The sequence below is a fragment of the Apium graveolens genome, chromosome 11 (assembly GCF_009905375.1).
Source record: "Apium graveolens cultivar Ventura chromosome 11, ASM990537v1, whole genome shotgun sequence".
Lineage (NCBI taxonomy): Eukaryota > Viridiplantae > Streptophyta > Magnoliopsida > Apiales > Apiaceae > Apium > Apium graveolens.
Window position 1 is genome coordinate 91,593,706 of NC_133657.1, and position 12,956 is coordinate 91,606,661.

Here is a 12,956-nt window from a genome sequence, read left to right on the forward strand (position 1 = left end):
GAGATGCCTTATGATCAGAAGAGTCTAGTGTAAAATTTTGGAGGTAAACTTGTAGTTTAAGAGTGTCTAATGCACTCAAGAAACCATAGACGTCATTCTGAAATTTTCCTTAGTGAGCACTTTCACTTATCACATAGTTTTAGAGCACTTATGAGTGAGACTTAGGTTGACCTCTATGGTTGCAAGATGGTATAAAGCCAGTAGAGTTAAAGGCCCAAGTGAGTGTCAATAGGTTTTGGATAGTTTAGTAAAGGCACATCGAGTTAGGAGGCCAAAATTTGGAGACTTTGTCTAGTTTAGCGATCAAGTGACTTAGTTGGGGATCGAGATCATCCAAGCCTAGTGTTGCATTATGGTGTGTGATATTATTTGATATTAAAATATGATATGTGAGTATATGTGGCTATGTGTACTATTGTATTTATAAGGTGATTAGAAATTGCGTGCATATAGGCCTAAGTGCCATTTGTGTTTAATTTCGGGTTGTAAATAGGTTGAGTTGGTGACAATATATTATAATGAGGTCATTATTATTTATGTAGGATCTCGAGACGAGGGTAAACTTGCCATAAAGGTCGAGTAAAGCTTCCAGTTGCTCCTACCTGCCAGACCAGTCCAGCCTTTCTCAATGCAAGTGATTCAACCTGTTTTTCGTTTACACTGCAAATGTGTGATAATTAGTTCATATATATTGATGCGAGTATCCTGAGTTATCTTGATATACTTGAACCAAGCGATTCTTAAATCTATCTTAGTATTATATAGAAATGCCATGAACCCTCAAGTACATATTGCAAGTAGATCAAAAGTCGTATCACGCTAGTATATCAAAGTAATTGGAATGCCATGATAAAATAAAGATTTGATATAATACTTGATTGATCCTCTTGATTATCATGCTATTGATTCCTAAAATATTGACATCTCACCCTGATGCTTGAACCCCAATAAAAACTTAACCTTGATACCTAAAAGCCAGATATCTTTAAAGTTGTTTTTAATTGATTGATAACCCTTTTTCTTACCCTAAAGTTCGACAATCCTGATATACCTTGAGCTAAAGATCATTTTCTTCATACCTTAATACCCCTAGTATTCATGAAGCTTATCTTCTTGATGTTCTAGTACTTGTACCTAGTCGAAAACCATTGCTTTAAGCCTAGTTTGGCATTACTCTTTCATATTATCCAATAGCCTTGCTAAATCTCCCTGTCAAAGTTCTTGTATATGGAAACCTTTCAATTACCCTAATATAGTAAAGTCTAGTGGATCATGGCCCTGAAATTTGGTGACATATTTCCAGTGTTTCAAAGTTGATCTATAATCCCTTGATAAAAATGTTTACTACTTAAGAGATTTTATTATAAATTGGCATCAGTTTTTGAAATGATTAAAATGTGGATTTTCAGTCCCAAAGGGGGATAAATATTTTCTTTGAATAGTGGATCTGGACTGAGACGCGAGTCCTTTCCACACTTATATTGTAGGCTTAAAAGTTTCCTAGGGATCCCATTAATGTTTTAGAACCCAGCGAGGTTCGGAATTACTTCACGGCTGATCACCGGCTGTAATCTGTAGCGTCATAAAATGATTTTGGATTAAGTTATGATTTTGAAAATGTTTTGATTCAAGCAAATGATGCCATCACCCAAAATTTTATCTCTTATTATTATTTATATCTTCGCATTGTCATTCTTTAATATATATCTCGATTTATGTTTCGTATCGTACTGTTTAGCATTTTTTGAGCATTTGGCTCACTCCTTGCTTTAACCCTGATATTATAGCTAGCAGTTATGGTTAGATTCAAGCAGACAACACGTAAGACTTGTGACGCCGATGCGTATGTCCGAGCTCAGGTAGAATAAGAGATAGTTTTATGTGAGGACTCGATATTAAAATCAGTTGTAATAGATGATAGTGTTGGGCTATTCCAAACCCTAAACTGTAAGATCTTGGATTCGGTTATATTTACTTTCTTTTAAATATTGTAATAGTTATATATTATATTTTGTTTTGTTGGGGGTGTGAAAGCACTTGTAAATGTCATCTACATTATTTCATTCTGTATTCATAGAGTATTTTGTTATCATCAAGTTTCTCTTAATTTATGGCTACAATTCCAGTAGACATAAATTGGGGGAGAAATTTAGGAATATGTTGTGTACTTGATGATAACTTAAACAAAACACTAAGTAAATTTTAATCAAGTGATTTTGTAGCTTTCAACGGATGATCATTATCAACATCCGTTGATATAGTAGCTTATGTAACAATAAGACTAACATCACATTTCTGCATACTTGTATAGCTTAGTGAGCTAGATGTTGCAGATTGTTCAAGTCATGTTAACTACTAGATTGATATGCAAGATAGGATGGTTAATTATAAATATTAAATTCCTTGTAATCTTGTGTAAATGAAGTAGAGTTAACTGCCAAAAAGATAGTCTCAACAGATGATCTGCAAAGCTTCAATGGATGATCAACATAAGTCTCGATGGATGATCAACCTGAGTTTCAACGGATGATCAGACAAAGTTTCAACGGATGATCAGACAAAGTTCCAACGGATGATCACTCTAAGTTTCAACGGATATTTAAATTCAAAAGAGCAGTTGTGTAATAACTCGAATTTTTGAGACCTTGTAAAACGTTTAATGAATAGTAACCCTGACGGACGGGAAAAACTTTTGAGCCCACACTATGTAGTACATGAGAAAATGAGTTTCAGAGTTGATATTATGATTATATGTACCAAATGAGTGTATGTAAACGCTATTAGTTTTCGAAGAAAACGAACTTTAAAAAATGACCATATTTATGACTCATCGAGGATTAAGGGAATCCCAATATAATTACAAGATTAAAACCCTACGGATTTATATCCAAGTATGATAATTCAAAACATAAGGAATAAATGCGAAAGGAATTACATCGCGAACCATTTACGAGAAAGTATTACGAAAACGTTTAAGGGACCGAGCGATGCGTAAACGATTAAATAAACGTAATGCACTAACTAATAATGGTAAGAAAGTAACCATGGTTACTTTATCAAATAGTGAGCTACATATAGGATGATCAATCAAGGCTAATGAAATAGTAATCTAAGGAAGTTAAAACAAGTAGCTTAGCTTGTAAACTAGGAAGCTACTTAGATTTGTCCATGGATTTGGCAACAAGAATAAACCTAGGATCCTAAAATAGGAGAATATCAAATCAATATAAGATATCACCAACATAATTTCCAAGAAGCAACCAAGAAAGCAAGCATAAAACTCTCTCCCCACTTCTTCATCAAGCCATTCGGCTATTTTCCAAAACCCAAGATTCAAAATCAAATCTCCAAGTTCTAGCCATGGATAAATCCTCCCATTAATTCTCAAGCTTCCTAACAACCAAACTAAGGTAAGATAATTATTTGATCTCTTTTTATCAAGGTTTGATGGGTGAAATAAAATCAAGAAAGTTGCTAGTGAATAGTATGAATAGTAACTCTTCTCTGGTTTCTTGATTTCAATGGTGGTTTTAGGTTCCAAAAACCATACCAAGCACTCCCAAGACTCCACCATCCTCAATAACACATCTCAATCTTTCAAGAAAGGTAAAAATCTTTGACCCAACTTTATTTAAATTCAAATCCAAGATCCTTTTAGTATGTAGTTATAAACCTAGTTTTAGAGGTGATATAGTTGAAATCTTGATGTTTAGCTAAGTAGATTTAAGGTTGATTGTTGTTGCCTCAATAACATGATGTTATTAATAGGACTTAGTGTGTTGACGATGATATGGTGATTGTTCATGGTAGTATAAAGATTTAAGGCATAAACAAAACTCCGATCATGAACGTAATTTCGTTAAAATGAACAAAACATAACTTTAAGTTTCTGCAGAAAGTCCCGAAGATATAAACTGTATTTTCTTGAAATATAACCTTGATTATGATATAAAATGTTATAAGGATCGTTTAGGTACTTGAATTGCTTGATTCCGATTTACGGATCAAAAGTTATGACCGTTTTACTAAAAGTGATTTACGCGATAAAAACTGCTACGACTCACGACCTTTGAAAATATAAAGGATCAACTTAAAAGTGTTCATAAATCATGAAATTTTCACAGAGAGTAGCATATTGAGCTTCCTAACTGTCATAAAAATTTCAAGTGAAAATAATTATTTTTCAGTTTTATAAAAATATCGGAGCCGAGACCGCGCGATTAGAAACCGTAGAATCCATAAGCGGAGCCGACGGCGAAAATGAAAATAAACTTAAGATTCTTTGAAAAATGAAGCGACCATGATGTGAATAAGGACTTAAAGGAATAATAAGGATAAAATAAGTTGAGAGGGTGCATAATAATTAGCGCATGAGTGCGGGTAGCCGTAAATTAGAACGGGATCTAACGAAGTGAATTATGTTATGATTATAGATTTCCGAGCGGAACCTAGAGCATCCTCCATCTCGAGATACCCAGGCAAGTTTACGAACCCAACTCCACTTACTGTTGTGTTGTGAAAGGATTATTTTATTATCATTACATAAATACCATGTTTGCCATGATACATAGTTATTGAATTTTTGCATAATATAGCAATATTGTACGATAAGTATATGTATCGTAAAATATTTATTTCCGCTTTAAGCGTGATGTATAATTATAAGGCCGAGAGTCGGTCGGGATTTTCTGATGAAAATCCGGGAATCATTCCGGTAATATTAGGACAATCACAAGTCCATAAAAGTACGTTTTAAAGGGACTCAACATCCACTTACGAAACATTAAAACACCTCGAACTTTTATTAAAACGATTTCCCAACTCTAATATTCCCTCAACTATATTTTATTATTCGGACAATAAATATTATATACCTATTCCTTTATTATAGGAGAAGTATACTCCAACGATTATTTATTTTAAACCCGATTAAACATTAAAGATTATTGATTGCGTAGACATAGACTAGTTGATGAATAGTATTTTAAATATTCTTTCAAAGAGTAAGCTCATTCGAGGTTAATTATTTATCGATTATCATTTTATTATTTATTAAAGGGTTTATTATGATTTTAAAATCATGGATCCTTATTTAAAATACTTTCTGATTTTCAGTAAAATCATTCGAATAATTTCAGAATGTCGGAGAATATTATCTCGACTTAATTAAATATTTTGAATATAGTTTCAAAAGAAACTCCCCCTTATATAACAAATATGTTGACAACGGTCAACTCATATCCTTAGTACTTCCTCCGATATTCTCGGAAGTACATATATATACGTACATATTCAAGTGTACCTATCAACAAGCAATATACTTGGGGAACAATATAAGTTCCATAAATATGATGGGATTTTTACAAGGACAAGGAAGGGTAGACTCCAATACTTCGTGGACTGGGGAGATTACCAATTTACTACCACATGAGAAAACATTTTATATACTGATGAACATGTGGAGTATGCGTACCTGAGAGGGATGGGCGCAAAACCGTGTCTTGAGAGGGATAGACGCGAAGTGTGTACCTGAGAGGGACGGACACAGAAAAGGCCCGAATGCGACCAGGGTGATAACCAATAATAAAATGGAATCGTCCATTTACATGTAAAAAAATTTAATTTAATCACAGTATGACTGATCATCGTATGCGGTGGCTCCAACGAATGTCCTATTCTTCCAATTGGAATTGTGATGTAATACCGTAACCCAAGCCTAGGTGCTGGGTTTACTATTAAGGTATTCGCAGGATAATAAAATCCACTAAAGAATTATTTTTATATAAGAAGGTGTGTGTCACCAATGAAAAACTAAATTTGAATAAAACATAATTAACATATATGATGTTTTAGGTAAGTTATCATACAGTCATTTTCATACTGTACATTATTATGCTGGGCATTATAGCTCACACTTGTTTTCTTAAATTGACACAACACAACAGTGAATCAAGATGCCTACCATGAGAACCACAGCCAGGAAATGGGTAGGAAATGGCCAGCTGTTCCGTAGATTATTTGGTGTTGTACCACAGGTAGTCCGAATAAGCTGGATTGGTTTTCAGTTGTTTTAGTTCGGCTTATTTATAAGTATGACTTATGTAAGGTAATAAACAAGAAACGTATATGTGACCGACGGACTAACCTTACTTAAAGGTTACTCCCCGGTAAGACTTAATTACTTTTGGGTTGTAATAATTATCACTTTATGGTTGAATTACTCTAATTATGAATGGTTCGTTTCCAAGACAATAACCTGTAAGTGTGTGTGTGTGTGTGTGTGTGTGTGATAAGTGTGGGGTCGTAAAGTGTGAGTATTTATATATTGTAGTGTAAGGTATGTGGTTTGTAGTAGTTTAGATGGCATGGCCTCCGAGATTCCTGACCCCGGATTTTGGGGCGCCACAAGTTGATAGTGACTTGACAGTCACATGCGTTGGTTGTATGCAAATGGAATGTGGCAGCCTGTTTGAAGGATTTAGAGAACAAAGAAGCATTTCCATTTCCATGCTAAATAAATGATATTCAAAGATGCTGGAAAGATGCTGGAAAGATAAGTGTAGTAGCATGAAGTTAGACTAGATACAGTTTGTCTTATTATCTTGTCTTTTTATCATGTAACTTGGTGATATATAAACCAAGAGTAACAAGTTGAATAATAACTAAGTATCCAAGTTAGTAAGTATTTTTACCAGAGAAATAAATAAGGCAAAATCTGTTAAGAATTTCTCTGTTCTTTTTTTTCAACTTGTACGCAGCTGTGAACAATTTTGTTACACAGAGTTCTCAACTTTATATATATCTCTGGTGGAAAACTTCAATCCACCAGAAAGTTTTTAAATACTTGTATTTCTTTATTTTGTGCTTTGATTTCAATATTACTTTCATTCCGCACCTAGCTAAATCAAACACATATATATTTATTGTAGAACAGTTCTTGAAATTTTAAAAGGAGTCAGAATTACATTCAACCCCCCCCTTTCTGTAATTCTTGTTTAGATTGTTTGGGAATAACACACTCTATTTATACATGTAAAGAGTATCACAGTTTATATTATGATTTTTATAAAATGAAACCCTCTTTAGTTAAAGCAAAATATGTTTCTGCATGTATGAATACTGATAGTAAGAATGCTAACATAAATTCTAATATGAAGTCTTCTGCTGCATATGTTAACAAACTTAAAAAGGCCAAAGGATCCAAGCAAGGTCGGGTCCTTCAAAACACTAACTGATTCAAATTACTGATTACAGGGTGACAGGAGGAATGCTCTAGTCTTGTAAAGTAGATGCTTAGGATATATGACTGGTTATAAATCCCTGCTATCAGAATTTGAGGAGAAGGCTGGCCCAAGTGTTTCTTATGGAGATGGAAACTTAGGAAAAATCTTGGGATATGGAAAATTCAAAGTTGGAAATGTCATCATTGAAAATGTAGCTCAAGTTGCAGGACTCAAGCATAATCTAATCAGTGTGAGTCAAATATGTGACAGAGGTTACCATGTCAATTTTTATAAGGAGCATTGTGAAATTGTCAGTAAGTCTGATGACAAGATCATATTGACTGGTGTGAGACATGGTAGTTTATATGAATCCAGGGTCTCCACAAGTATTGATAATTCAGAAGTTTGTCTACTAAGTAGAGCATTTGTAGAAGACAGCTGGAACTGGCATAAAATACTTTCTCACCTTAACTTCAACAATATCAATGAACTTATGAGGAAAGATCTTGTAAGAGGATTGCCCAATGTAGTGTTTACTTCTGATGGCTTATGTGATTCATGCCAGAAATCCAAACAAAGGAAGACATCTTTCAAGAGTAAAACTGAATCCTCAATTCTTGAGCCATATCATCTACTTCATGTCGATCTCTTTGGTCTAGTGAATGTTATGTATATTTCCAAGAAGAGGTATGCACTTGTAATTGTTGATGAATATACAAGATACACATGAGTGTATTTTCTGCACACCAAGGATGAAATACCATCCATTCTTCTTGATCATGTGAGGGAGCTGGAAAAAGGGTCAACATACAAAGTGAAGATCATCATAATTGATAATGGAACTGAATTCAAGAATAGCTCTATGGAAGAGTTATGCAAACTCAAGGGGTTAAAACAAGAGTTTTCTACTTCTGGAACTCCAGAACAAAATGGAGTTGTTGAAAGAAAGAATAGAACTCTGATAGAAGCTGCAAGAACCATGCTAGAAGAAGCAAGATTGCCTACCTACTTCTGGGCTGAGGCTGTGCAAACTACTTGCTTTACATAAAATGCAAAATTGATCAACAAGCATGGAAAGACACCATTTGAGATGGTGAAAGGGAAGAAGCCAAATTTGAAATATTTTCATATATTTGGTTGTAAGTGTTTTGTTCTAAAAACTTATCTGGAGCAGCTTACCAAGTTTGAATTAAAAGTCGATGAAGGAATATTTATAGGTTATCCATTGTGTAGAAGTAAATGCAGAATATTCTGTATTTAATTAGTATCATTCCTTAACAGGAGATTGATATCTTTATATCAATTTAGCAGATATTTAGGAACTGATTTGAGGATAGTTAGTTATTTGTACAGCTAGATTAATTGTACTACATCCTATTTAACAGGCCCTTCTTCATATGCAATAACATATCTCAATATTTTATTTTCTTCTTTATGGTATCAGAGATAGGCTAAACCTTATTTCTCATCTTCTTATTCAGCCATTGATAAATAACAATGGCCAATGACAAAAGCTCCATGGTTTTAGATGACAATTTCGTCAACTCAAAAAAACCCTCAACCGGTGCTTCCAATCTTTCTTTTGAAAACCAACCCTCTCTCCAAATCACCATTCACAAGTTAAACAGTCAAAACTTTTTGCAATGGTCACGTTCAGTGACTTTATACCTTCGTGGCAGAGGCTTGTTTGGTTATTTGAATGGTGACACTCTCGTACCAGAGAAAACTGATTCTTCATTTGCCAAATGGGACTCAGAAAATTCTTTGATAATGGCATGGCTTATAAATTCTATGGAGATGGATATCGGAAAAACATATCTATTTCTTTCTACTGTCCAAGAATTATGGGACGCTGTAAAAGAGGCTTATTCTGATCTTGAGAACTTTGCTCAAGTGTTCGAACTCAAGTCCAAACTTCGTGATCAACGACAACAAAATCTCACGGTAACACAATTTTATAATGCTCTTAATAATATCTGGCAGGAAATTGATTTATTTTATGTGCCTGATTGGAAGTGTTAGGATGATGCATTTTATTATCAAAAGATGCTCGATAGAGAAAGATTATTTAATTTTTTTCATGGATTGAACCGTGAATTGGATGAGGTTCGTGGTCGTATTCTTGGAAAGTCTCATCTCCCTTCTGTTCATGAAGCATTTGCAGAAGTACGTAGAGAGGAGAGTCGGAACCGTGTCATGATGGGTCTTACTACTACTGCAAAAATTGATAATTCTGCACTTTCTGTTCGCAACCACTCCATGCATGTTGTCCGCGACCCTAATTTTGGTAGTGACTTCCGCAGAACTCGCAAAGAGCGTCCTTGGTGTACTACCTGTAACAAGCCTGGTCATCTGGTAGAAAAATGTTGGGTTATCCATGAAAAACCAGTAGACTAGAAACCACGTGCTCCTCCTAAACAAGCACACACTATTGTCCAGGCCGAACAATTTCCATTCACAACGGAACAGATTAATAAAATCCATCAGCTTTTAAATGCCAATGCTTCTTCTGAACCGACAACTATATCTTCCAAGTCAGGTATTCATGTTGCCCTTATTGTACAAAACTCCTCTTGGATTGTAGATTCAGGTGCCTCAAACCATATAACTGGTCAATCCCATCAGTTCAATTCTTACCACCCTTGTCTTGGTAATTTAAAAAATTAAAATTGCTGATGGTACTCTTTCGACGGTGGCTGGTAAAGGATCAGTTATCTTATCTCCTCATATTACTCTTAAAAATGTTCTTCATGTTCCAAATTTGTCATGTAACCTTCTTTCTGTTAGTAAACTTACTCTTGACCAAAAATTTGAAGCTAAGTTTTCACCCTTTCAATGTAATTTTCAGGATATATCATCGGGGAAGACGATTGGGAGTGCGAAGGCGTGTAATGGCCTGTATTACTTTGATGAAGATCTGCCCTCTACTCAACTGAATAAAAACACCATTTTTGGATGTAATGTTTCTGGTTATGATGATAATATGAGTTGGCATTTTAGGCTAGGCCATCCTAGTTTTCCCTATATGAAACACTTGTTTCCTGAATTTGTTTCATAATAAAAGCCTGAGCAAGTTTAAGTGTGAAGTTTGTGAATTCGCAAAGCATACTCGAACAGTTTTTCGCTCTCGTCCTTATAAAGCTTCACATCCATTTTCTCTTATTCACAGTGATATATGGGGTCCATCTAAAGTTTCAAACATCACAGATACACATTGGTTCATTACGTTCATTGATGACCATACACGTGTGAGTTGGGTATATGTTCTTAAAAATAAATCCAATGTTGCAGCTCAATTTAAAAATTTGTATTCCATAATTCAAACTCAATTCAATGCTAATATTCAAGTGTTGCATTCTGATAACGGAACTGAATATTTCAATTCTATCTTGGGGGATTACCTTCTTTCGCATGGTATTATACACAAAAGCTCATGTGTTGGCACACTCCAGCAAAATAGGATTGCCGAAAGAAAAAATCACCACCTATTAGAAGTAGCCAGAGCTCTTATGTTTACCAAAAATGTGCCAAAATATTTTTGGGGGGAAGCTATTCTTATGGCTGCGTATCTTATTAATAGGATGCCTTCACGAGTTTTACAATACAAAACTTCACTCTCAATCCTTCTTACAGTTTATCCTAATATTCATCTTCTCTCTAATCTTTCTCCAAAAGCATTTGGTTGCACCTCTTATGTTCATGTGTTAGGACCTAATACAAAATTTGATCCTCGTGCCTAAAAATGCATCTTTTTAGGATACTCCTCTACAAAAAAGGATATAAATGTTACAATCCTTATTTACGACGCATCCATGTTACATTGGATGTCACATTTAACAAGGAGCAACCATTTTATTCCAACACTTCATTTGAGGGAGGGACAAAGAGTGATTCTTTGTATTGGGACACATGTTTTCCTATAGCCACACCAAATATACGTCATATTGATTCCAATGTTACATTTGATATCAATCATAATCACTTACAAGAAAATATAGGGCAGCAACCTCAACAAATAAATGCAGAGACGCTAGTCTATTCCCAGCATCGAAAAAAACATCAAGTAATACAGTCAACTACACTTCCAGCAACCCATGAGTCTGAACCATTGACAAATCCTTCTGTAAGTGATCTCATCAATCCTATTGTACATGATTCTATTCCTAACCATAAGTCTTCTAACATGTTAGAAACAGAATTACCTATTGCTAAAATAAAAGGTGTGAGGAGTTGTACTATGCATCCTATATCTAATCATTTATCTTATAGCAAGCTCACCCCAAAGTTTAAAGCTTTCAATAAAAATATTGAGGAAGTGGTTATCCCTTGAAACATCAATGAAGCCCTTTCACATCCTGAATGGAAGAACAATCATGGAGTCTATACATGTATCTTTTGATGATAAGAAGATAACAGGTCTAGAAGATGTAGATGACCATGATAAGTTGAGATTTGAAAATGAAGTACCTTATGCTGAACTTTTAAATCCTGACTCTGATTTAGTAAATCCTGATATCACTCGAAGTTTTGATGTTCCACAGAATAGTGGAAATTCTTCTGATAGAGAAGCATATATTGAGGGGGAGCAACATGATGCATATCAAGAAACTTCAACAAGTGATTCAACTTAGGAAACATCAGTAGAAAGATCATCAGACTCATCTTCTTCAAACTTTGATGAGTCAAATACTGATAACAATGGGGACACTGATTCAGGGGGAGTATCAGGAAACAACAGTAGTACTACTCAAAGAAATAACAGAGAATTCATGGATCAAGGGGGAGGTTGTTCTTTTAGAAGTCAACTTCCATCAGCAAGAAAATGGTCTAAGTCACACACACCTGACTTAATCATTGGAAACCCTGACAGTGGTGTAAGAACAAGAAAAGCCACTCAGGATGAATGTCTCTACCATTCTTTTCTATCTCAAAGTGAACCTAAAAAGGTTGAAGAAGCTCTACAAGATGCCGACTGGGTCACAACAATACAAGAAGAGCTCAATGAATTTGAAAGGAACAAAGTCTGGACTCTTGTGCCAAGACAGAAGAAGAGATCTGTAGTTGGCACAAAGTGGGTGTTTAGATACAAAACCGACAGTGAGGGCATTATTACAAGGAACAAAGAAAGATTGGTTGCAAAGGGTTACTCACAACAAGAAGACATTGATTATGATGAGACATTTGCTCAAGTTGCAAGGTCAGAGGCAATAAGGATCTCTCTTTCCTATGCTGCTCACAAGAAGTTTAAGGTGTTCCAAATAAATGTGAAGAGTGCATTCTTAAAATGGAGAACTCGAAGAGTAAGTTTATATTGAACAACCTCCAGGGTTCATTGATCCAAAGTATCCAGATCATGTCTACTTACTGGATAAAGCACTCTATGGATTGAAGCAAGCTCCGAGGGCCTATGAAACACTTACTCTATTTCTGCTAGAGAAGGGTTTCACAAGAGGTACAATTGATAAAACTCTATTTTATAAATACCATGGTAAGGACTTGTTGTTAGTACAGATATATGTTGATAATATCATTTTTGGTTTTACTAATGATAAACTCTGTGAGATATTTGCAAAGCTAATGTAGTCTAGGTATCAAATGAGTATGATGGGAGAATTGAGTTACTTTCTGGGGTTACAAGTCAAACACACTGATGAAGGAATCTTCATAAATCAATCCAAATACACCAGGAACTTACTCAAAATATTTAGAATGCAAGACTGCTCAACTGCATCA

The 12,956-nt window shown here is 34.8% G+C and overlaps 1 protein-coding gene across 1 annotated transcript; it reads left to right on the plus strand.

The window, feature by feature from the left end:
* The first annotated feature begins 8,720 nt into the window (after positions 1-8,720).
* Positions 8,721-10,963, plus strand: LOC141695694 (uncharacterized). Its single transcript, XM_074499921.1, has 4 exons — positions 8,721-9,167; positions 9,270-9,578; positions 10,072-10,210; positions 10,341-10,963. The coding sequence occupies exons 1-4, from the start codon at positions 8,721-8,723 to the stop codon at positions 10,961-10,963; spliced, it is 1,518 nt and encodes a 505-aa protein (XP_074356022.1).
* Positions 10,964-12,956: the final 1,993 nt, after the last annotated feature.

Bases quoted from the DNA above. Each gene is read 5' to 3' on its own strand.
- LOC141695694 (XM_074499921.1), top strand. From the start codon at position 8,721: ATGGCCAATGACAAAAGCTCCATGGTTTTAGATGACAATTTCGTCAAC. The intron at 9,168-9,269 runs GTAACACAATTT...TATTATCAAAAG, and splicing joins AACGACAACAAAATCTCACG to ATGCTCGATAGAGAAAGATT. The intron at 10,211-10,340 runs GTTGGCATTTTA...ATACTCGAACAG, and splicing joins TGGTTATGATGATAATATGA to TTTTTCGCTCTCGTCCTTAT.